General features: G+C 41.1%; 1 protein-coding gene across 2 annotated transcripts in view; it reads right to left on the reverse strand.

Moving 5' to 3' along the window:
• XPO1 (exportin 1) overlaps window positions 1-25,374 on the reverse strand; it is a 58,137-nt gene that overhangs the window by 22,620 nt on the left and 10,143 nt on the right. For both annotated transcript variants that reach the window (XM_025353485.1, XM_025353486.1), the window contains 4 exons: window positions 23,756-23,857; window positions 19,998-20,070; window positions 2,281-2,342; window positions 2,020-2,064 (listed from right to left, as the gene is read on the reverse strand). In XM_025353485.1, coding sequence (XP_025209270.1) covers window positions 2,020-2,064; window positions 2,281-2,342; window positions 19,998-20,070; window positions 23,756-23,857 — 282 coding nt within the window. The remainder of the gene's footprint in view (window positions 1-2,019; window positions 2,065-2,280; window positions 2,343-19,997; window positions 20,071-23,755; window positions 23,858-25,374) is intronic.

The following is a 25,374-nucleotide window of genomic DNA, read 5'->3' on the forward strand; positions in this document are numbered from 1 at the left end:
AGGAGTAAGGATAAACCACTTTTCATTTTCTCCTCCTTTATTAAAGGAAGAAATGTGCCACCCTCTTCCCCACACTGGGTAGAAAACAAAACACAGATAAAGTCTTTTATCTTAATCACCGTAGGACCCTTTTCAATTATGCTAATGAAAGCTCCAATCTGTCTAATGGGTCTGTCTCTGTATTAATATCTGCCTGAGAGATACGTAGAAATTATTCTAGGAGGCCGGGCGCAGTTGCTCACGCCTGTAATCCCAGTACTTTGTGGGGAGCCAAGGTGGGCACATCACTTGAGGCCAGGAGTTTGAGAACAGCCTGGTCAGGCAGGGCGTAGTGGCTCATGTCTGTAATCCCAGCACTTTGGGGGGCTGAGGTGGGAGGATCACGAGGTCAGGAGTTCGAGACCAGCCTGGCCAACACGGTGAAACCCTGTCTCTACTAAAAATACAAAAATTAGTGAGGCATGGTGACGGGCGCCTGTAATCCCAGCTACTCAGGAGACTGAGGCAGGAGAATCTCTTGAACCTGGAGGCGGAGGTTGCAGTGAGCCAAGATCAGGCCACTGCACTCCAGCCCGGGCAACAGGGCGAGATTCCGTCTCAAAAAAAAAAAAAAAAAAAAAAGAAAAGAAAAAGAAAAGAAAGAAAGAAAAGAACAGCCTGGCCAACATGGTGAAACCCTGACTCTACTAAAAGTACAAAAATTAGCCGGGGGTGGTGGCGCAGGTCTGTAGTCTCAGCTACTCAGGAGGCCAAGGCAGGAGAATTGCTTGAACCTGGGAGGCAGAGGTTGCAGGGAACCAAGATGGCGCCACTGCACTCCAGCATGGGCGACAGAATGACACTCCATTTCAAAAAAGAAAAAAAGAAATTATCCTAGGAGATTCAAGGATCTAACTAACGACTGGTGGTAAAAAGTGACAGGTTAAGACAGTTTATTATTGGATGAAATTTGAGCCTTGAAATGTAGTAGGGTTTGGATATATGAATTTAGAAGAAAGGAGGCACTGCAATCCAGGCCTGAAAAAACTTTTAACCAAAAGCCTCATCAACTGCATTATACTTGTATGCAAGTCTGGACTCTTTATATCACACACAAGGGATTTCTCAGATTATAAAAATACATGTTAACCTTCTTTATATTCTCTCCTCCCTCTCCCCAATCAGAGACGGGCTGACAGAAAGCTCTAAAGTATAATAAAAGCTGGAGTTAATTACTGAATACACTAAAATTTTTGGAAACTTGGATGTTTCTAAATCTTATTTAAATAGAAATTACTGTTTTTTCCTCCAACACATACCAGAGTTCTCTGAAAAAAAAATTATATTACTACAGAAAACAGATAAATACAAAAATTATAAATGTAGTCTACATAGATAGTTTAAGGACTAAGCATGGAAATCAATTAGAAGGACAAGGAAATCAAAGGACTGAGAGAGATAACGTGCAAAGGAACATGCACAGGCATATCACAAAATTAAAAAACAATCCGACTAGGTGCTGGCTCACACCTATAATCCCAGCACTTTGGGAGGTCGAGGTGGGTGGATCACCTGAGGTCAAGAGTTTGAGACCAGCCTGGACAACACGGTGAAACCCTGTCTCTACTAAAAATACAAAAAATTAGCCAAACATGGCGGCAGGCACCTGTAATTCCAGCCATTCAGGAGGCGGAGACAGCAGTGAACTGAGATAGTACCACTGCACTCCAGCCTGGGCAACAGAGTGAGACAGTCTCCAAAAAAAAATAAAAAATAAAAAAAGAAAATAAAAAGAAAAGAATTCAACATAAAGTCCAGTCTACACCGCAGCCACATAAATGATGGCTTTAACGTTATTTGATGATCCCTGCCACAGCAAATTTTAACATTCAAATACTAGACAGTAGGTCACCTAATACTGTAAGAATACTATAACTACTTCTGCAAATATTAGTATACTTTATTTTCTAAGTAGGTCAAACATTTTGTTCAAATAGTAAGCATAATTCTTCTGAGGAAAACAGTTAAGTTAAAGCTTACCTGAACAAGGATCATATTTAATTTTCCGATATACACCTTTTCTTTCTAAGGAAAAATAAAAGATTCAGTGAGAGCCTAAGTATAATAAATAAGAATATAACCATAGACAATCCTCCTAAGAAACAAATGATTACAGTCTACTGCAAATGACTGACTGTGCGTATGTGTGACTATGTGTCTTGACAGAATTAGGTTGTAGTCAAAGACTCAATATCTAAATGATTTTATGCTCTCCCAATAATCTCCAAAATAAACTCTTACCTCTACACAAGTTGGGTCAGATGACGTCTTGATAATGAGGCCAACAACGTATTTTTTTATTCCTATTAAAAAAATTGCACATAATAAGAAAATTGTTGAGCTCTTTTGTAGCATGCAAATAAATTTTGAGAACTAATTAATGTGGGAATGGAGGGACTAAGTAAAATCAGTTAATATACTCTAATCCCATCACCAGTATTGGCATTACAAAAAAATTCTGGCCAGGTGTAGTGGCTCACGCTTGTAATCCCAGCAATTCTTTGGGAGGCTGAGGTGGGTGAACCACTTGAGGTCAGGAGTTTAGGGCCAGCCTGACCAACATGGTGAAACCCTGTCTCTACTAAAAATACAAAAATTAACTGGGCGTGGTTGCGGGCACCTGTATAACCCCAGCTACTCAGGAGGCTGAGGCAGGAGAATCGCTTGAATCCAGGAGGCAGAGGTTGCAATGAGCAGAGATCACCTCATTGCACTCCAACCTGGGCAACAGAGTGAGACTCGTAGAAAAAAAAAAAAAACCAATGAATTCAATGTGCTATTCATACTTTTAAAGATGGGATCTGGCATTGTTGCCCAGGTTGGTTTTAAACTCGTAGGCTCAAGTGATCCTCCTGCCTGGGCCTCCCTCTGTGCTGAAATTACAGGAGCAAGCCAACACGCCCAGCCTGTAACAAACTGTTATTTCAGTTTCTCTCATCATCATTTGGTTTCACGTGTCTTTTTTTCGAGATGGAGTCCTGCTATGTCACCCACACTGGAGTGCAGTGGCACAATCTTGGCTCACTGCAACCTCCGCCTCCCAGGTTCAAGTGATTCTCCTGCCTCAGGCTCCCAAGTACAGGCATCCGCCACCACGCCTGACTAATTTTTGTATTCTTAATAAGAGACAGGGTTTCACCATGTTGGCCAAGCTGATCTTGAACTCCTGACCTCAAGTGATCCGCCCTCCTCAGCCTCCCAAATTGCTGGGATTACAGGCGTGAGCTACTGCACCCGGCCCTTTCTTTCTTTTTTTGGAGACAGTCTTGCTCTGTTGCCCAGGCTGGATTACAGAGGCACGTTCCTGGCTCACTGCAACCTCCGCCTCCACCTCCTAGGTTCAAGCGATTGTCCTGTCTCAGCATCCTGAGCAGCTGGGATTATAGGCATGCATCACCACACCCAGCTACCTTTTTTTTTTTTTTTTTTTTTTTTTTTGAGACTGTCTCGCTCTGTCGCCCAGGCTGGAGTGCAGTGGCAAGATCTCGGCTCACTGAAAGCTCTGCCTCCTGGGTTCACGCCACTCTCCTGCCTCAGCCTCCCGAGTAGCTGGGACTACAGGTGCCTGCCATCACGCCTGGCTAATTTTTTGTATTTTCAGTAGAGATGGGGTTTCACCGTGTTAGCCAGGATGGTCTCGATCTCCTGACCTCGTGATCACCCCGCCTCGGCCTCCTGAAGTGCTGGGATTACAGGCGTGAGCCACCGCGCCTGGCACACCCAGCTACTTTTTGTATTTTTGTAAAGACATGTTTTCACCATGTTGGCCAGGCTGATCTGGAACTCCTGACCTCAAGTATCTGCCTGCTTCAGCCTCCCAGACTGCTGGGATTACAGGTATGAGCCACCACACCTGGCCCAAACTTCTAACCCATAAAAATTTATTGATGGCTTGGGCACAGTGGCTTACTCTTATAATCCTAGCACTTTGGGAGGATGAAGTGGGTGGATCGCTTGAGGCCTAGAGGTGGAGGCTGCAACGAGCTGAGATCGTGCCACTGCACTCCAGCCTGGGCAACAGAGCAAGCTCTTGTCTCAAAAATCAATGTAAGTGTTATTATTTTCCACTACACATTAACTGCAACATTAAGCTCATATTAGAAATACAACATTAACTTCACACATACAATTTTTTTAAAAAAAGAGGGAAGTTTAGGAAAAAGCTTTCATTTCAAATGCTCTTATGGATCTCTCCATACTAAAACCTACTCTTTAAACAGTTAGGACATGATACTCATACTCATATCCTTGATTTTAATTTGCATCATGTAGAATTTGCTGAGCATCTACTATAGGTTCCATTCTCCAAAATCACAGGGTTCAAGAGTGTTGCAGAATATTAAATTCTTAGAACATTTTTAAAGGAAAAGTAGTGTGGTACACCTATATTGAAACACTAAAAGGATATGAAATAGCAACCCTAATTGAACAAATTACTATTTCCTGCTATGTAAAATTAACAATTATAAATACTCCCACATCTGTTCAATTTAGGCTTTGTCACCAAATCAGTTAAATTATGAAGATTTTTTGTTTTCATAGCTTTCAGATTTTTGGAAAAGCAGTTTAAGGTTGTAGAGCTGTATGTTCCAAGTCTCATCTAACATACATATAGAACTCAGTGAAATTTTTGTTGAGAAGGAAAATACAAAATTTAGTCATTAGAATTAGCTGGAAACAGACAACTTGAAGGCAGCAAAATGCTTGTGAGATTGCATAACTATGAGTTAATGTATTAAATTCACTTTCAAACTATGGTTCTTCACTGGCACTTAATTACATAATTTTTATTAACGATGACAAAACTAGCCATTTCCCACAATACCCCAAATAAAAAAATTCTGTTAAAAGTAATTATGGAAAGATTTTCCTAATTACGAAAAAATATTACTAATACAGTAAAGCAACATAACACATGTAATAGAAATCTAATGCTGTCAAGTGTCAATAGGCGCAGTAACATTTATGCTACAAATACATAAAATGAATAGGGAAATGGAAAATACATTTTTTACATTTTGTTTTAGAGACAGGGCCTTGCTCTGTTGCCCACACTAGAATGCAGTGGTGCCATCACAGCTCACTGCAGCCTTGAACTCCTGGGCTCAAGCGATCCTCCTGCCTCAAATAGCTGAGTAGCTGGGACCACAGGTGCTTAGCACCATGCGCCTGGCTAATTCTTCCTGGTCTCACTGTTGCTGGGGCTGGCCTTGAACTCCACACCTCAAGCAATCCTCCTACCTTGGCCACATTTTATGTTAGGATTACAGGCCTGACTCACCATACCCGGCCTAATACTACTTTTAAAAACAAAAAGTAGGAAATCAATTTTCCTTTTAAATGAACACTAAATTATAAGAATTAACTTGGGTAATCTATGCAACATTCTCACTTTTTTTTTTTGAGACGGAGTCTCCGTCTGTCATCCAGGCTGGAGTGCAGTGGCATGATCTCAGCTCACTGACACGGCTGCCTTCTGGGTTCAAGCGATTCTCCTGCCTCAGCCTCCTGAGTAGCCTGGACTACAGGTGTGTGCCACTACATGCGGCTACTTTTTTTGTATTTGTTTTTTTGGAGTCAGAGCCTCACTCTGTCCCCCAGACTGGAATGCAGTGGCGCGACCTCAGCTCACTGCAACCTCTGCCTTCCGGGTTTAAGCGATTATCCTGCCTCAGTATCCCAAAGTGCTAGGATTACAAGCGTGAGCCACTGCACCTGGCTTTTTTAGGTATTTTCAGTAGAGATGGGGTTTCACCATTTTGGCCAGGCTGTCTCGAACTCCTGACTTCAGGTGATCCGCCCACCTCGGCATCCCGAAGTGCTGGGATTATAGGTATGAGCCACTGCGCCTGGCCGATTCTCTTATAGTAATATTTCACTTCAAACTACTTTCCATATGTCCTTAATGCTCCCTACATCTAATCAATAATTTCGATAGTACCTACCCTTTTGTTCCTTACAGATTATCATTAATAAAACCCCCATGGCCAGGTACAGTGGTCCTAGAAGCTCTGATTGCCTAGTGCAAGGATTATTTGATCAAGTACCATTGTTCATTCCCTAAAGCCCTTCCTCAAGGCTTGCCAAATAAATAAATAAATAAATAAATAAATAAAAGCAGCTCAATTAAGAATAGCATTCCAGCCGGGCGCAGTAGCTCACGCCTGTAATCCCAACACTCTGGAAGGCCGAGGGAGGCAGATCACTTGAGGTCAGGAGTTCTAGACCAGCCTGGCCAACATGGTGAAACCCTGTCTCTAATAAAAATACAACAAGGCCGGGCGCGGTGGCTCAAGCCTGTAATCCCAGCACTTTGGGAGGCCGAGACGGGCGGATCACGAGGTCAGGAGATCGAGACCATGCTGGCTAACACGGTGAAACCCCGTCTCTACTAAAAAAATACAAAAAATTAGCCGCGCGAGGTGGCGGGCGCCTGTGGTCCCAGCTACTCGGGAGGCTGAGGCAGGAGAATGGCGTGAACCCGGGAGGCGGAGCTTGCCGTGAGCTGAGATCCGGCCACTGCACTCCAGCCTGGGCGACAGAGCGAGACTCCGTCTCAAAAAAAAAAATAAATAAAAATAAAAATAAAAATAAAAATAAAAATAAAAATACAACAAAATTGGCCAGCCATGGTGGCATGTGCCTGTAATCCCAGCTACTCAGGAAGCTGAGGTATGAGAATCGTTTGAACCCAGGAAGTGGACAATGCAGTGAGCTGAGATCGCACCACTGCAATCAAGCCTGGGTGACAGAGCGAGACTCCGTCTCAAAAACAACAACAAAAAATTCCAATTGTAGGCCAGGAACAGTGGCTCACGCCTGTAATCCCTGCTACTTGGGAAGCTGAGGCAGGACAAACGCTTGAACCCGGGAGCTAGAGGTTACACTGAGCCAAGATCGTGTCACTGCACTCCAGTCTGGGTGACAGAGCAAGACTCCATCTCAAAAAAAAACAAAAAACACCCAACCAACCAATCAATCAATCCAACTGTAAACTGCACTTAAACAGCTCAGCTTGAGATTTGACAGAAAATGACCCATTACTGGTCTCTGACTTTTTGTGCTAAATAAATTGGTGTGTCTCAGTTGCAAAATAGACATTTACATAACACATTTCAATTTCTTTAAATTGGCTTTCTAAGCTCTTCCTTAAAAAGTTTGATATAAAAGGTGAAGAAGGCTGGGCGTGGTGGCTCACACCTGTAATCCCAGCACTGTGGGAGACTGAGACGGGCAGATCACCTGAGGTCAAGACTTTGAGACCAGCCTGGCCAACATGGTGAAACCTCGTCTCTACTAGAAATACAAAAAATAAAAACAACAAAAAAAAATTAGCTGGGCGTGGTGGCACGTGCCTGTAGTCCCATCTACTTGGGGAGACTGAGGCAGGAGAATCGCTTGAACCCAAGAGGCAAAGGTTGCAGTGAGCCAAGATCGCGCCACTGCACTCTAGCTTGGGTGACAGAGGAAGACTCCATTTAAAAAAAAAAAAAAAAGGAAGAAAATGATCTAAAAATCAAAAACAAGTCACGCATGATGGCTCACACCTGTAATCCTAGAGCTCTGGAAGGATGGCATGGGAGGAGGGTTTGAGGAAACGAGTTTGAGAGCAGCTTGGGCAACACGGCAAGGCCCCATTTCCACAAAAAAATAAAACAACTAGCTGGGCACAGTGGTTCGTCCTATACTCCTAGCTAGTTGGGCTGTGGCAGAATTCTACCCATCATCCAGGAGACTGAAGTTACAATGAGCTATGATTGTGCCACTGCACTTCAGCCTGGGCAACAGAGGGGGTCTCTGTCTCTTTAAAAAAATCAAAAAAGGCAGGCGGGCACAGTGGCTCAAGCCTGTAATCCCAGCACTTTGGGAGGCTGAGGTGGGCAGATCACAAGGCCAGGAGTTCGAGACCAGCCTGGCCAACATGGCAAAACCTCGTCTCTGCTAAAAATACAAAAATTAGCTCGGCATGGTGGCTCACGCCTGCAGTCCCAGCTACTTGGGAGGCTGAGGCAGGAGAAGTGCTTAAACCTGGGGGATGGAGAAAGAGAAGAGAAAGATGCATTCCTAGTAAGCTGAAATTGTGCCACTGCACTCCAGCCTGAGTGACAGATCAAGACTCCATATCATTAATTAATTAATTTCAAAGAAAGGTTCTCATTGAAGTTGTGTGTCTTTGATAAGTCCTGATGTTGCCGTCAGGATCTTCAATGGATTCAAACACTGACTTAGCACTCGTACAATCATAGTGCCCCAAGACCCTATTCTTCTCAATATAAATGAAAAAAATTCACATCCAAAGCTGGTAGGACAGGTTGGGCATAGTGGCTCACACCTGTAATTCCAGCACTGCGGGAGGCCAAGGCAGGTGGATCACCTGAGGTGGAATTTAAGACCAGCCTGGCCAACATAGTGAAACCCCGTCTCTACTGTGGGAGGCTCTGTCTCAAAAAAATAAAAATAAAAAACAAAGTTGGTGGGTCAAATGCTCTAATTGTTTCTTGGAAAGCCATATAAAATTTATTCAAAATATAATACACACCTGTAAAAATGCCTAACCACTCACTGAAAGGCAGCTTATGACATGTAAATGTTCCAAATGCAAGGGTTAATGCATACATCTTTAATATTCCAGCTCTATTGTCTCAATATAAAGAAAAATGTGTTTAACGGTCCCATTTCAAAAAAAACAGAGCAATATTAAATGGTCAATATAAACTTGCAACTGCATAGTATCAACTTCAGCAAGCTAAAAAGATGAGATTTAAATAAATCTCATGCTAACTTAGAAGGTACACACCATCTAATTTACACAGCAATAATAATCTTATCCCTCAAAAACACCTTGTAAACACTGGATACTCAATGATAGTGTAAAAAGCACGCATTATTGAACCTGATTTTTATATGAACAGAATTCACTAAAACTCTTTAAAATATTGAGAACAATTCAAATGGTGTCATATTCCCATAGAAGCAAAACTCAACCTTCAAGTCATACAGTTGTACATCAGCATCTTACATAGTCAGTGATAGTCATGCAGTAAACATTTTCAACCAAATAAGGATCTGACTTATTAAGAGAAAGATGCATTCCTAGAAAAACTCTTTTGATTGACTGACTGAGATGGAGTTTCACTCTTGTGGGCCAGGCTGGAGTGCAATGGTGCAATCTCAGCTCACTGCAATCTCCACCTCCCGAGTTTAAGCGATTCTCCTGGCTCAGCCTCCCAGAGTACCTGGGATTACAGGTGCCCGCCACCACACCCAGCTAATTTTTGTTTTGTTTTGAAGTAAAGACAAGGTGTCACTATGTTGTCCAGGTTGTTCTCCAACTCCTGACCTCAGGCAACCCACCCACCTCGGCCTCCCAAAGTGCTGGGATTATAGGTGTGAGCCACCACGCCCGACCGCAAACCTGCAAGTTTTAAAGCACCAACATGGCACTAAAAGGAAATGCTCAAGTCGAGTGAGGTGGCTCTCGCCTGTAATCTCAACACAAGGTGGGTGGATCACCTGAGGTCTGGAGTTTGAGACCAGCCTGACCAACATGAAGAAACCCTGTCTCTACTAAAACTACCAAATTAGCCAGGTGTGGTGCCACATGCCTGTAATCCCAACTACTTGGGAGCTTCAACCCAGGAGGCAGCAGTTGCAGTGAGTTGAGATTATGCCATCGCACTCCAGCCTGGGCAACAAGAGCGAAACTCCATCTCAAAAAAAAAAACAAAAAAACCATAATCAAATGCTCATTAGGGTATTTCAGATTTGGGATGCTTAACTAGTAGGCATAATGCAAATATTCCAAAATCTGAAAAAGCCTGAAGACTGGAACACTTCTCATACCAAGCATTTCCAATAACAGGCAGTCAACCTGCACCACAGAAAATAGTTTAAGGCTTTCAACACACTATTAAAAATGTAAATTACAAACAGGAAAAAGAAAAAGTTCAATCCAGTTTCGAATCAATTTCAGTTTAAACATTTGTTTATTCCATAAGCTAAAAAAACGTAAATTTGATACATTTCTACATCAATGCTATATATAATTGAAATGTTTATTACAAGTATCACTCCATGAAAACATCAAAATTGGCTGGATGTGGTGGCTCACACCTGTAATCCTAGCACTGTGGGAGGCCAAGGTGGGTGGATCGCTTGAGGCCAGGAGTTTGAGACCAGCCTGGCCAACATGGTGAAACCTGTCTCTACTAAAACACAAAAAAATAGCCAGGCATGGTGGGTGGTGCGCATCTGTACTACCAGCTACTTGGGAGGTTGAGGCACAAGAATCCCTTCAACCGATTTCAATCTCAAAAACAAACAAAAACCACAAAATCGATCTTTGGAAAGATGTTCAATAAGATAGTGATCTGCTCTCTTTACTTATACAAGGGTATACAGGATATTGTTACTACTGTTCTCTCAATGAAATATTAATAGTTGAGAACAATGCCAGATGGAAGACAAACAGCTAACAATAATTCTAAAGCAGGAGTTCTTAGGGTTCCCACAGATAATCTAGAATTTAACCTGCTTTGATAATGTTAAGAGAAATGGATCTATATGAACATCCACCATTCTTAAATGGATGTTTATGACCTCAAACATAGTGAGCAAAAAATCTAAAAGATTAAAATTTTATTAAAATTTACAGGAGCATCACTCATGAGAGCCAAAAAGTGAAAGCAGGTCGGGTACAGCAGTTCTTGACTGTAATCTAAACACTTTGGGAGGCTGAGGCAGAAGGATCGCTTGACCCCAGGAGCTCAGGACCAGCCAAGGCAACATAGTGAGATCCCATCTCTACAAAAAATAGAAACAGTGAGCCGGGTATGATTCATGCGCACGTACTCCCAGTTATGCAGGAGACTGACACAGGAGGATTGCTTGAGCCCTGGAAGCTGAGGCTAGAGTAAGCCAGGATCCCGCCACTGCACTCTAGCTTGGGCGACAGAGTGAGACCCTATCTAAAAAAAAAAAAAAAAGTTACATGGATGTAAGCTAGGGATTAAACACTGTTAGGTATCAAGTATAGGCCTTTTATGGAGGCCTGTAATCAAAAATACTTGGGATGGGGCAAATTGTTACATTAATCAGAAATGGAAATATTATTCCTGTCAATCATATACAATGTACCTGGAAATACTGCTTTCTTTTCTGAGACAGAGTTTTGCTCCTGTTGCCCAGGCTGGAGTGCAATGGCGCAATCTCGGCTCACTGCAACCTCCACCTCCCAGGTTCAAGCAATTCTCCTGCCTCAGCCTTCAGAGTAGCTGGGATTACAAGAATGCACCACCACGCCCAGCTAATTTTTCTGTACTTTTAGTAGAGATGGGGTTTCACCATGTTGGCCAGACTGGTCTCGAACTCCTGACCTCAGACAATTGCCCGCCTAGGCCTCCCAAAGTGCTGGGATTACAGGCGTGAGACACCGCACCTGGCCTTAAGTATATTTCTTACATTATCCTACCATGGTTGAATACTGACAAAAATGATCTGGAATGCCTGTCAACTCTCTGAGATTAGACTGATTATTTTTGCTCGTCTCTAACATTGTATTCTGTGGGATTTCTCATGAATTTGTTTTAGATGCAAGGGCTTAAGTCTAAAAATTTACATTTTCTTTTCAAAATCACAAATGAAACAATCACCTCTGAGCAACACTATCAACTTACTAGAAACTTATATTATCACCTAGTTCTGAAAATTTCTCAAGAAAATTAGGAAATAGGGTTTCTGCTCTGAATCCCATAGTCAAGGAACTATGAAACGACTAAACACCACATGCATAGGGAAAAGCAGCAGAAATATTAAATTCCAAGAGCTTTTGCAGAATTGAGGTGTTTTCTCACAACAGGAAGGGAAAGTGAGTTTAAACTGGGCTTTGATTAGCTGGATTAAATTACATGTTCCAGAGATAAGTGAACAATGACAGTTCCCTATGTTAACAAGAAATAATCAGGAATTGACATTAAAGATGTTCATTCTCTCCAAATGCATCCATAGATTCATAGCAATCTCAATGAAAATTTCAGGACAGTTTTTGTTGAAATCTGCCAGATTTCACTCTAAAATTATTATGGAACAGCAAAGAACCAACAATAGTCAAAACTTTTGGAAACAAAGTTGGGGAGCTGGGTGTGGTAGCTCACGTAATCCCAGCACTTTGGGAGGCTGAGACGGGCGGATCACTTGAAGTCACGAGTTCAAGACCAGCCTGGCCAACACGGGGAAACCCCATCTCTACTAAAAATGCAAAACTTAGCTGGGTGTGCTAGTGTGTGCCTGTAATCCAGGAGGTGGAATTTGCAGTGAGCCAAGATCGCGCCACTACACTCTGGCCGGGCGACAGCATGACTGTTGCAAATAAACAAACAAACAAACAAACAAACCTTGACCCTTACCTCACCTCATATACAAAAATTGAGTAAAATGAATCACAGGATGCTTTTTTCAGACAGGGTCTCTGTCGCCCAGGCTGGATGCAGTGGCATGATCTCGGCTCACTGCAACCTCCACCTCCTGAACTCAAGCATTCCTCCCACCTCAGCTTCCCAGCAGTCAGGACTACAGGTACATGCCACCACACCTGGCTAATTTGCTTGTATTATTTCCGCCTGCCTTGGCCTTCCAGTGTTGGGATTACAATTGTGAGCTACTGTGCCAGCCAAATCACAGATCTTAATGCAAGCGCTAAAACTATAAAGGTTCTGTAAGAAAACTTACAGAACATCTTTTTTTGTTTGAGATAGGGTCTCGCTCTGTCAGCCAGGTTGGAGGGCAGTGGTGTGATCTAGGCTTACTGCAGTCTCTGCCTCCCCAGTTCAAGCAATTCACCACCATACTTGGCTAATTTTTGTATCTTTAGTAGAGATGGGGTTTCATCCTGTTGACCAGGCTGGTCTCGAACTACAATCTCGGCACTGTGGGAGGCTGAAGTGGGCGGATCACCTGAGGTCGGAGTTTGAGACCAGCCAGGCCAACATGATGAAACTCCATCTCTATTGCAAAAACAAAAATTATGCTGGTGTGGTGGTGCATGCTTGTAACCCCAGCTACTCAAGAGGCTGAGGCACAAGAATCGCTTGAACCCTAGAGCCAGAGGTTGCAATGAGCCAAGATCATGACACTGCACTCCAGCCTGGGCGACAGAGCGAGACTCTGTCTCAAAATAAATTAAAACAAAAACAACAAAAATCCAAACTTGCGGGGTGGCGCATGCCTGTAATTCCAGCTACTTGGGAGGCGAAGCAGGAGAATCACTTGAACCCAGGAGGCAGAGGTTACAGTGAGTGGAGATTGAGCCACTGCACTCCAGCCTGGGCAACAAGAGCGAAACTCCGCCTCGAAAAAACCAAAACGAAACAAAACAAAATCAAACCTTGTAATTATGATCTTTGGACTATTTTTTCCATAAATTCGCTTCTTCTCTATTCAATGTGTGCAAGTGTGGGGTTTTTTTTTGAGATGGAGTTTCGCTCTTGGTGCCCAGGCCATAGTGCAATGGTACAATCTCAGCTCATTGCGACCTCCGTCTTCCAGGTTCAAGCAATTCTCCTGCCTCAGCTTCCCCAATAGCTGGGATTACAGGCATGCGCCACCACACCTGGCTAATTTTGTATTTGGAGACAGGGTTTCTCCATGTTGGTCAGGCTGGTCTCGAACTCCGGACCTCAGGTGATCTACCTGCCTCGGCCTCCCAAAGTGCTGGGTTTACAGGCATGAGCCACCACGCCCCGCCTGTAAGCAAGTTTTTATCAATCAATGAAATGATCTATAAGCCATACACATTAACTGATTAAGACAATCTCTTGGTTTAAATAAAAAGTACAGAAATACCTTTATATAGCATCATCTTTTCCCCCACCAGGAACAGACAAAGGAGGCTTTCTCTTTTTTATGATTTGAATTATCTAAATGCCATTTTTAATTAATTAATTTACTTATTTATTTCAGAGTTTCACTCTTGTTGCCCAGGTTGGAGTACAGTGGTGCTGTCTTGGCTCACTGCAACCTCCACCTCCCAGGTTCAAGCAATTCTCGTGCCTCAGCCTCCCAATTAGCTGGGATTAAATGCGCCCATTACCACACTCAGCTAATTTTGGTATTTTTAGTAGAGACAGGGTTTTACCACGTTGGCCAGGCTGGTCTCGAACTACTGATCTCAGGTGATCTGTCTGCCTCAGTCTCCCAAAGTGCTGGGATTACAGGTGTGAGCCACCATACCCAGCCTAAATGCCTCCTTTAAAAAGCGATGGGGAATTATCTGGATCATGACTCTGACAGAGAATCACCACCACTGGTAGTCCTAGAGGACCTTTAAGACTTCAGTGATGGCTAGGGGTGGTGATATACCTGTAACCCCAGCACTCTGGGAGGCTGAGGTTGCAGCATCACTTGAGGCCAGGAGTTCAAGACCAGCCTGGACAACATGGGCAAACTGTGTCTCTATAAAAATTAGAAAAACTTAGCTGGGTGTGGTGGCGCATGCCTGTAGTCCTAGCTATTTTGGCAGGCTAAGGCAGGGGTAACTGCCTGAGCTCAGGAGTTTGAGGCCGCAGTGTGCTATGATTGTGCCACTGTACTCCAGCATGGGTGACACAGTGAGATCTTGTCTCAAAACAGATGCATAAATAAAAGACTACCATAAATAGCAACCACTCTTTATTAGGAAATTCTTCCATTTCACCTATTAAAATTTCCCAGCCAGGCATGGTGGCAATTTGGGACAGCAAAGTAGGAAGACTGCTTTAAGCCCAGGAGTTTAAAACCAGCCTGGGGCCAGGTGCAGTGGCTCAAGCCTGTAATCTCAGCACTTTGGGAGGCCGAGGCGGGCAGATCACGGGGTCAGGAGATCGAGACCATCCTGGCTAACACGGTGAAACCCCGGCTCTACTAAAAATACAAAAAAAAATTAGCCGGGTGCGGTGGCGGGCGCTTGTAGTCCCAGCTACTTGGGAGGCAGAGGCAGGAGAATGGCATGAACCTGGGAAGCGGAGCTTGCAGTGACCCGAGATCGTGTCACTGCACTCCAGCTTGGACAACAAAGCGAGGCTCCGTCTCAATAAATAAATAAATAAATAAATAAAAAACCAGCCTGGGCTTCACAGTGAGACTCTGTCTCTTAAAAAAAAAAAAAAAAATTTAATTAGCTGGGCATGGTGGTGTTGACCCAGTCAAGGCTGAGGCAAGAGGGCAGGGTACAATGGCTCACACCTATAATCCCAGCACTCTGGGAGGCTGAGGATCACCTGAAGTCGGGAGTTTGACACCAGCCTGGTCAACATGGCAAAATCCCGTCCTTACTAAAAAAAATACAAAAATTAGCCATGCATGGTGGTGTGCACCTGTAATCCCAGCTACTTAGGAGGCTGATGCAGGAGAATCACTTGAATCCAGGAGGCAGAGGGTGAAGTGAGCCAAGACTGCACCACTGCACTCCAGCCTGGGTGACAGAGTGAGACTCCGTCTCAAAAAAAAAAAAAAAGAAGAAAAAGAAAAAAAGCCTGAGGCAAGATCACTGGAGCCCAGGCTGCAGTGAACCATGATTGCACCACTGTACTGCAGCCTGAGGAACAGAGTGAACCCCTACATCTTTAAAATACAAAGAAAAAGCCAGGCACAGTGGCTCACGCCTGTAATCCCAGGACTTTGGGAGGCCAACGTGGGTGGATCACGAGGTAAGGAGATCAATATCACCCTGGCTAACACGGTGAAAGCTCGTCTCTACTACTAAAAACAAAAAAACCAAACAAAAAACAAAAAATTAGCCAGGTGTGGTGGTGGGCGCCTGTAGTCCCAGCTACTCAGGAGGCTGAGGCAGGAGAATGGCATGAACCCGGGAGGCGGAGCTTGCAGTGAGCCAATATCACGCCACTGCACTCCAGCCTGGGCGACGGACTCCGTCTAAAACAAAAAACAAAACAAAAACAACCAACCAAAGAAAAAAAGACACTCTGAGCTCCACTATCAAGGAGCTTACAGTTCGGAGGATGGGGAAAAAAGTGACTAAAACAGCCAAGTGTAATGTGGGGTGCGAAGGACAAAACACATAAAACACACACAAACAGACACATACTTAATGGCCTAAAGCTAAATGAAAATCCAGAGAAACGTAATAAATTTTACATAACACAAATCTCAACCTATTTAAATGTTTTATTATCTCTCCCTTTCTCTTGCTATAAAAATATCTTATGGAAAATTAAATGTTCTTTTAAACATCCTTACTTTCTAATTATGTCTATCTTTTGCTCTTTTTTTTGAGACGAAGTCTTGCTCTGCTGCCCAGGCTGGAATGCAAAGGTGTGATCTCAGCTCACTGCAACTTCTGCCTCCCAGGTTCAAGCAATTCTCCTGCCTCAGCCTCCTGAGCAGCTGGAATTACAGGCATGCGCCACCAAGCCCGGCTAATTTTTGTATTTTTAGTAGAGATGGGGTTTCTCCATGTTGGTAAGGCTGGTCTTGAACTCCTGACCACGTGATTTGCCTCCCTTGGCCTCCCAAAATGCTGGGATTACAGGCGTTAGCCACTGTGCCGGACCTATCTTTTGCTCTTTAAAATTTTATTCTCCTGTGACCCACTAGTACAGGATACAGTAAAGTATAACACAGCAAGAGACACCTAACCGACTCAAGAATCATGAGATTTTCCTGACAGTATTTACACAAGAGGCCTAAATTGAAAATGCTATTAATTTAAAAGAACATGTTGGCCAGGTGTGGTGGCTCACGCCTGTCATCTCAGCACTTTGGGAGGCCGAGGCGGGAGGATCACAAGGTCAGGAGATCGAGACCACCCTGGCTAACATGGTGAAACCCCGTCTCTACTACTACTTAAAAAAAAAAAAAAAAAAAAAAAATTAGCCGGGTGTGATGGCAGGCGCCTATAGCCCCAGCTACTCAGGAGGCGAGGCAGGAGAATGGCGTGAACCCGGGAGGCAGAGCTTGCAGTGAGCTGAGATCGTGCCACTACACTCTAGCCTGGGCGACAGAGTGAGACTCCGTCTCAAAAATAAAAAACAAACAAATAAATAAAAATTAACATATGCTGTGGAAAAGAACCTAAAAGCAGATATAAGAAATTCTAGATCAGAAAAACAAACAAACAAACAAAAAAACGCAGGAATCTAGTTTTTGTATACTCTTACGCAGTGAAACCTTTCCTTCCTTTAAAATACACCAGGCACTTCTTTCCAATCATGTGAATGAAACTTGGCTTAAAAGGCCGGACTTAGACATCATTCTGTTCCTTTAGCTTGTGAAGCACTCATTATATACACCTAATTTACTGCTGATTTATGATTCCTCTTTTATATGTGTTTTGTCTTTCCTAATTGTAACTATGACATACAGCACTTTGATGTACAAGTATTTTTATAACCTTAAAATTTAGTAGTAATTGGTACAAAGGAAATGCACAATATGTACCCCAGGTAAACAAATATATATGCTATGGTAGTTGGACAAAGGGTATAGCTATAGCTAACAAGCAAGAATACCACCTTTAAAACACAGGATACTTACGGACAAAGGAAATAAAATATTTTAAAACTAATTTATGTAATTTCCAATACCAAAGTTACTTAAAGATGAAGGAAAATTAATGTTCAGAAGTTATAGTGTATTTTGTGAAATAAATCTTCAGGTTACAGAAGCCTCCCAGTTAAAATTAAAAAGCTAATCATGTTGACTAGGTGTGGTGGCTCATGCTTACAATCCCAGCACTCTGGCAGGCCAAGGTGGGAGGATTGCTCAAGCCTAACAGCCAGCAGCATGGGCAATACAGCGAGACCCCATCCCTACAAAACATTGGGGGAAAAAAAAAAAAAAAATTTAGTAGGGCATGCCTGTGTTCCCAGCTACTTGGGAAGCTGAGGTGGGAGGACTGCTTGACCCCAGCTATTTGAAGTTGCAGAGATGGTGCCTGCCAATGTACTCCAGCCTGGGGAAAAGACTTAGAACCTGTCTCAACAAAAAAGAAAGGAAGAAAGAAAAATTTTTTAAATTACTTTTTTCTATAACAAATGTAACTATGATGTTGATAAACTAGTATAATCATATATATTTCAAACCTGGAAAAGATCTTCCAGAACAATCAAATGTGATAAAAAACAGATGTAGAGTTAACAAAATGAGGATTTAAAATTATACAACAGTAAAATGGAACAGAAGTAGAACACCTTTTGGTGGTATGGCAGACCATGGCCGAAATCAAATCTGGGGCTTGTAACACATGAGTAAAAACAATAAATAGTAGTAAAGAAACAAGGAATGACTACACTAAAGATCCCTGAAGAATAGAGATAAAGTATTTAGGACTTACTTGGACCACATAGTCAAATTGTGCTTATTAATTTCTCAGTCCATCACAGAACATGATCTAAAATAGTTTCAAACCATAATTAAACATTTTAAAAAATGAGAACCTCTTTTAGGGCAGGCACACTATTTGCTCCTGCACTATCACTCTTAATCTATGATTTATGATGTATTAAAGATATTGCCATTGATTATCCTTAATATTCTTAAAAAAAGATACTGGCATTAAAATTTCATCATATCCAACTCTAAATGTGCTCAAACTTTGTCAAGGTTTAAGTCAGATTAAATAAGTAAATCCACGTCACTATTCTACCATAATGATAAGAGAATGCAGGTGAAGGAAATACTTACAGACAAGTAATCAAAGAAATGAGACATATTTTAAATGAAACTGCTACTAGAAGTATCATGTGCCCCATAATAAAGCCAAGAAAAAAAAATTTCTATTGTTCAGAGATAAACAAAGAAATAAGAGTAGGTAAAAATGCAGTGTATCGTAACTGAAATTAGCTGTATCAAAGAATCATAAGAAACTAACCTTACCTCAGGTTTCTCAAAATATTACTACATTCCTCAAGGTACCACAGACAGAAAAGTTAAATTAATTAACAGGTATCACTACACCTTCATTTTCTGATCTTTCTTCCTTTCAGAAGCCAACCTCTAACAAGGCATTCCCAGAACCACAAAAAGGTAAAAAAAAAAAAAAAAGCTTTGTGATTTTTAGCACTTGGCTTTTCCATCCCTGGGTTAACCATATATATATATATATATATATTTTTTTTTTTGAGACGGAGTTTCGCTCGTTGCCCAGGCTAGAGTACAGTGGCACAATGATGGCTCACTGCAGTCTCAACCTCCTGGCTCAAGGGATCCTCCTACCTCACCCCACCAATACCCCTGTTCCCCACCACCTGCACCACAACACCTGGCTAATTTTTAAATTTTTCGTAAACACAGGGTCTCACTATGTTACCCAGGATAGTCTCAAACTTCTGGCCTTAAATGACCCTCCCACCTCAGCCTCACAAAGTCCTGGGATTACAGGCTTCAGCCACTGTGCCCGGCCCATATTATATTTGCGTGTTTGTTTTTTTGGAGACAGGGTCTTACTCTTGTCATCCAGGCTGGAGTGCAGTGGCAGGATCACGGCCCACTGCAGCTCACCGCAGTCTCGACCTTTTGAGCTCAAGCAACACTCCTACATACCTGGGACCACAGGCATGTACCACCATACCCAGAAAATTTTTAAAATTTTTGTCCAGACGAGGTCTTGTTATGCTGCCTAGGCTGGTCTGGAACTCCTGGGCTCAAGTGATCCACTTACCTCGGCCTCCTGAAGTGCTGGGATTACAGGCGTGAGCCATTGTGCCATAGTCCATATTTTTAACTAGAATATTTATAGTCAAGAATTTAACAGTCCAGTCTCCTCTTTCTCCCAAAAGATAACCTATAAGTGGCCTTCCTGTACCCACCAATACAAACAGAACCTGCTTTGCTTCATGATAAAAGCAATAAGCTCCATTAGAGCAAAATATACTAAATATTCATTATATGCCCCCTCAAACAACTATAATAAAAATGCCAGGAATAACAAAATTCTGAATTTATAATTCTTTAATATATTTTCCTACCTTCACACTGGTTCCTTGGAAGAATCTTCCACCTTGTTTTTATCACATTTTCCAAAATTTGTAGTCCATAATACTGAAAATTGGAGAATAGAAGCATGTGAATATATTGCTATATAGGACTGGCAACTCTCAGGATTCACAAATGGACAGACATTCACACATTTACATCTAAAGTTTCAAAAACATTATGCTACCAAGTTTAATTACATATATTAAACAAGTATCTATTCACCCATATACTGAGTTTTCATGCATTTTCCTCATTTTATTGTTTACTACTCTATATAACGTCCTGCTGTTTATACATGCTCACACCAGGAGGAAGAACCAAATAAAAAGCCCTTTAGCAGCCAAATAGGCTTATCTGTCGAAGGAAAAGTAGCAGCCAGATACGAATTCACAGCATAAATGACTGCTCATAGGCTCACGTACTTTAACACGAACAGGCTCCTAAGAATTTAGCAGTTTGGATGCTATCAAGCTTCCTACCATCCTCTAGGAGTTACAAGCTTTTGGCCAAATATTAAAGTATTGTCACAGATACTTTCTATAAAAAGTGTTTACAAGCATCACTGGTGTGTTACTTAAGGAGCAGCAAGACAACCCATGGGTTTATTTTATATTTTAACCCCACCCTTATAGTTGCTATTTCTACTAATTTAAAGATAAACTTTTGTGCACAGTCAAAATAATCACAAATGCATGTTGCAATCTGTATCTACCTTTCAGGTATTTCTTCCTAAATACTGAAAGTTATAACTAAAGTATAAAAAATTAAAAAACAGATACCACTTTCAAGCCATTTTGTCCCTCCTGCTGATTACTCACTCTAAATAGTCAACAATATTTAACAATATTTATAATAATTTATAAAGCTCCAGGAGTTACTACCTGAATTACTATGACCAATTAGTGTGGATAGGCAGGAGGAAGAAAAGGGACAAAACTGTTGTGGTACATTTCAACTGAGAGAATTAGGGAAGAATCAGCTATAATACCTGAAAGGTAAACTCATTCATATATAGACATATAACCTCAGATTGCAAGTTTTGGCTGAGAATAAGAGTTCATCTTTAAAATGGTTAGTCATTACACAATAAAATAGGAGCATTAGTATTTCAACCAAAGGGATCATGTGAATGCTCATTTTATCCAAAGCACAATATAGACTGTCCCAAACTACATTGTGCTCAAACAGTGAATGTTTTTGCTGTTTTCTTTCATTTTAACATTTCACACTTTTCAGGAAAATTTTGCCATTTCAACTAAAGTACTACATTTGCAAACATTCCTTAAAAACTTTCAAAATCAAAACAAGGCCAAAGCAAAATTCTAAAATTACAAATTTGATGCTATTACAATGTTTCATAATCAGCAGTAAATAGCGATTTTTCTAACCTGTTCATTTTTAAAAGCACATCTATTTATTATGTCTAGGTCTGAGAAATATGTAAATAAGCAAAAAAGAGAATTTTCCAAATGCCTGAAGTTCTTAATTAGCTTTTAAAACATACTACCCTAAACAATTTTATAGGCACAAAATCAGATTGTCAAGACTCAGTAAGTCAAAGTAACGCACTGCTTACAATGTATCCTCTTGCCAAAAATCAATTAAAAAGCCTTTAAAACACTAAGAAACAAAACCCACCATATAGTTAGAAATAAAAATCTTAAAGATAACTTCATCTTATTTAACCAAACTTTTTGTTTACATATTTATTGGAAAGACACTGTCACCTAAAGTTACTATTTACTAACCTGTAGTTATTTTCTACAACTGTATAAAGGTAGCATAAGCTTGATGAAGATACAATTCATCTTTCTGCCAAGTTGAAGCAGGGAGCCCAATAAAAGCTTTGCCCAGGTTAGGTCAGAGGAATACATCTGTTACCATAATATCTAAAATCCAATCTCTCCCAGACATAAAGACTTGGCCTATGAAACTGAAACAAAGAAAACTTACATTCCTTTGAAAAAATGTTATTTGGCGCCAGGCAAAGTGGCCCTCGCCTGTAATCCCAACACTTTGGGGAGGCCAAGGTGGGAGGGCCAGGAGCTCAAGATCAGCCTGAGCAACACAGGGAGACCCCGCCTCTATAAAAAAAAATTGGTAAGTTAGCGAGGCATGGTGGCATGCACCTGTAGCCCTAGCTACTCAGAAAGCTAGGCAGAATGTCACTTAAGCCCAGGAGTTTGAGGTTACGGTGAGCTATAATCACACCACTCCACTCCAGCCTGGGCAACAGAGGTCATGTCTCTTCAAATAACTTTTTTTTTTTTTAGTATTTTTGCTCAAAATCTGAAGTGACAGTCAAATCTGAAAGCAAATGATCAATCACTATGATCCAAACATTCCAAAGAATTATACTTTTGCATTACATCTCAGAACTTGAGAAATCCACTGCTGAGTTATGAAGATGAGGGACAGATAACAGCAAAGACTAAATGAAAAGATAAATGCATGAAATGATCCCTATGGTAGAAATTTCTACTGAGCCCTTAGAAATACTTATTTTATGCATCGAATTCCCCTTTCCCCTCCCACCGCCCATGAAACAAAAACAATTGATGAACAGAATTCAGTTAAAGGGAATCAAAAGGGTAGACCTTGTGGAGGCCTGCCGTCAAAGCCTAGCTGTGTCAGTTGCACAGGAAGACACCCTTTTTCTTCCTATTACAAGCAATCAACATAATGGAACATTATGATTAATATCAGGTAGTGTTAACATCTTTAAAGAAAAAAAAATGATTGCATAAAAGCCAAATGTCATAGTGCATAAATTTAGCACCAAATCATTTGTAATTTATGTAAATTGAAGAATTCTTTACCTGTTGCTTTCTTTCTGTTCCTCTAATCATCTCATTTTTCACAAGACAAATTTGAGTTTTTAAAAATACTGTTGATAAATCAACTTAAACATTAGTAATGTCTGTCAGTATAAAAAGCAAAATTTACCAGGCAAGCAAACAGGCAAACACTGTTATGTTACTTAAGGTTAGCACTTTGAGGAAGTTCTGGACTGTATTTTTGACCTAAAATTTACAAGCTGTCAAAACTAATTAATATTTTAAAACTGTTAATTAACAAAGTCTGGTTTCAGAAACAGATGTGAATATGGCTATCTTCTGTTTTAACACAATGTATATCAAGTGGAAACCTTTCGTGTATTAAACAGAATGCCATAGTATTTTATTACTTTAAGGCAGTTTAAAGAGAAGCGTGAATCATCAAGCCTAAAACAGACAAAACACATTTTGATCAACCCTTCTGTTCAAACTTAAAAAAAGACCCGAATTATAACATTTTCCATTGTAAATAAAAACTGAGTGCTGTCCCATTAGAAGCCCAATGCCATGGAGTAGGGTTTTAAGCTGTCCACACAACTTGGTGTCAGAGGTGCCTGGCCTGTATTATATTGATTACTTGCCCAAAATAATTCCTTAATGTTATGTTTCATCTCTGAATAACATTCAGAATTTATGCTACTTAGACCTGTATACATATTCTAAAAAGAAAAAAACAAAATCAGACAACCAAAAAAGCCACCTTGCATACTAGTCCCATTACAAAACTTCATTCATAATTCTTAGGACTATTTGCAAGAATTAATTATATGCTTCAGACTAAATTTTGAAACAAATTAACAATATAAAATGATTTGAGATAACAAATACTAATACTAAAAATGAGATACCTTCCTCAAAGTTTATGACTGGAAGAAAAGAAATAACAGATTTTAAAACCACCACTTGCTTACTTTCGTATTCATATTCTGAGAAAATTCCAAAATTGTGTCGACTCTCGTCCAAGCATCAGGATGCTCCTTTAAATGTGTCAGTACTTCTTGAGCCATTCTTTGCTAAAATATTATAAAACAAAAATTAAGCTAATGTGTTCTTTTGAAGCATTCATTAAAATGAAAACTACTGAGCAAGGCACAAATTCTAATTGGACAGAGATTCTATCATCAATGTTCAGAAATATTCCAAATTTAGACTTTACAGAAATAGAAATAAAATTGTTTAAATATGACTCCTAATCTTTTTTTTTTTTTTTTTGGAGACGGTCTTGCTCTATCGCCCAGGCTGGACTGCAGTGGTACGATCTCAGCTCACTGCAGCCTCTGCCTCCTGAGTTCAAGCGATTCTCCTACCTCAGCCTCCTGAGTAGCTGGGATTACAGGCGGGTGCCACCACAGCCAGCTAATTTTTGTATTTTTAGTAGAGCTGGGGTTTCACCATGTTGGCCAGGCTGGTCTTGAACTCCTGACCTCAGGTGATCCGCCTGCCTCGGCCTCTCAAAGTGCTGCGATTACAGGAGTGAGCCACCATGCCCAGCCAACTCCTAATCTTTAAAGGTGCAAATATTTTACTTTTTTGAAACAGAGTAACATTTTTGGGAGTAGATCTGGTTTATTTTTTAGTCTCAAAACTGCACTGGATTTCAACCAAAGATCTATTCTGAAGCAAATGAGTTATCAGCATTTAAATCAACCAAAAACAACATAAAAATTCTTATCTAGGCCGGTTGCAGTGGTTCATGCCTGTACTCTCAATACTTTGGGAGACTGAGGCAGGAGGATCACTTGAGGTCAGGAGTTCAAGACCAGCTGGCCAGCCTAGGAGACAGGCAAGGTAATGAGGCCATGACTCTCCAAAAATGAAAAAAAAAAAAAAAGCTGCGCATGGTGGCTTGCACCTGTAGTCCTAGCTACTCAGGAGGCTGAGGTGGGAGGATCACTTGAGCCCTGGAAATCAAGGCTGCACTGAGCTATCATGGTGCCACTGCACTTCAGCCTGGTGACAGAGCAGAGACTCTGCCTCTAGAAAAACAAAAAAATCACATCTACTTAGGTAAGTTATGTAATGTAGCAGGACACTCCCCTTTACAAGAGTTACCAAGAGCTCTCTAACTACAAAAATACATTTCATAGAAAGACTACTGAAAACTAGGTCTAAGTAAGACCACAAATCCCAAATACTTACATACCCTTTGAGCTCTTTAAAAAGGGCTCTTAAAATTTATTGTAACCATCCTTTCTCCATTTTGAAATTTCACTAATTTAATATATAAAATATTTGTTTTGGAAACTATTTCCGTTTTTATTTTCATATTTTTAACATGCAAACCCAGAAATACTAATCTATGTAGCCATCACCTTGTGCTTGTATCAGTTTTTCTTTGAACATAAAATAACTAAAGTTTATGAAAGTCATCTTTGTGCCTTTCCCTAGTGCCATTTCCTTCCTTTGCTCCTTCTTTTTACTATCTCTCTCTTTTTTTTTTTTTTTTTTTACTTGAAGTCTCACTCTGTCACCGAGGATGGAGTGCAGTGGCAGGATCTCAACTCACTGCAACCTCCACCTCCAGGGTTCA

Source organism: Theropithecus gelada, chromosome 13 (assembly GCF_003255815.1).
Source record: "Theropithecus gelada isolate Dixy chromosome 13, Tgel_1.0, whole genome shotgun sequence".
Lineage (NCBI taxonomy): Eukaryota > Metazoa > Chordata > Mammalia > Primates > Cercopithecidae > Theropithecus > Theropithecus gelada.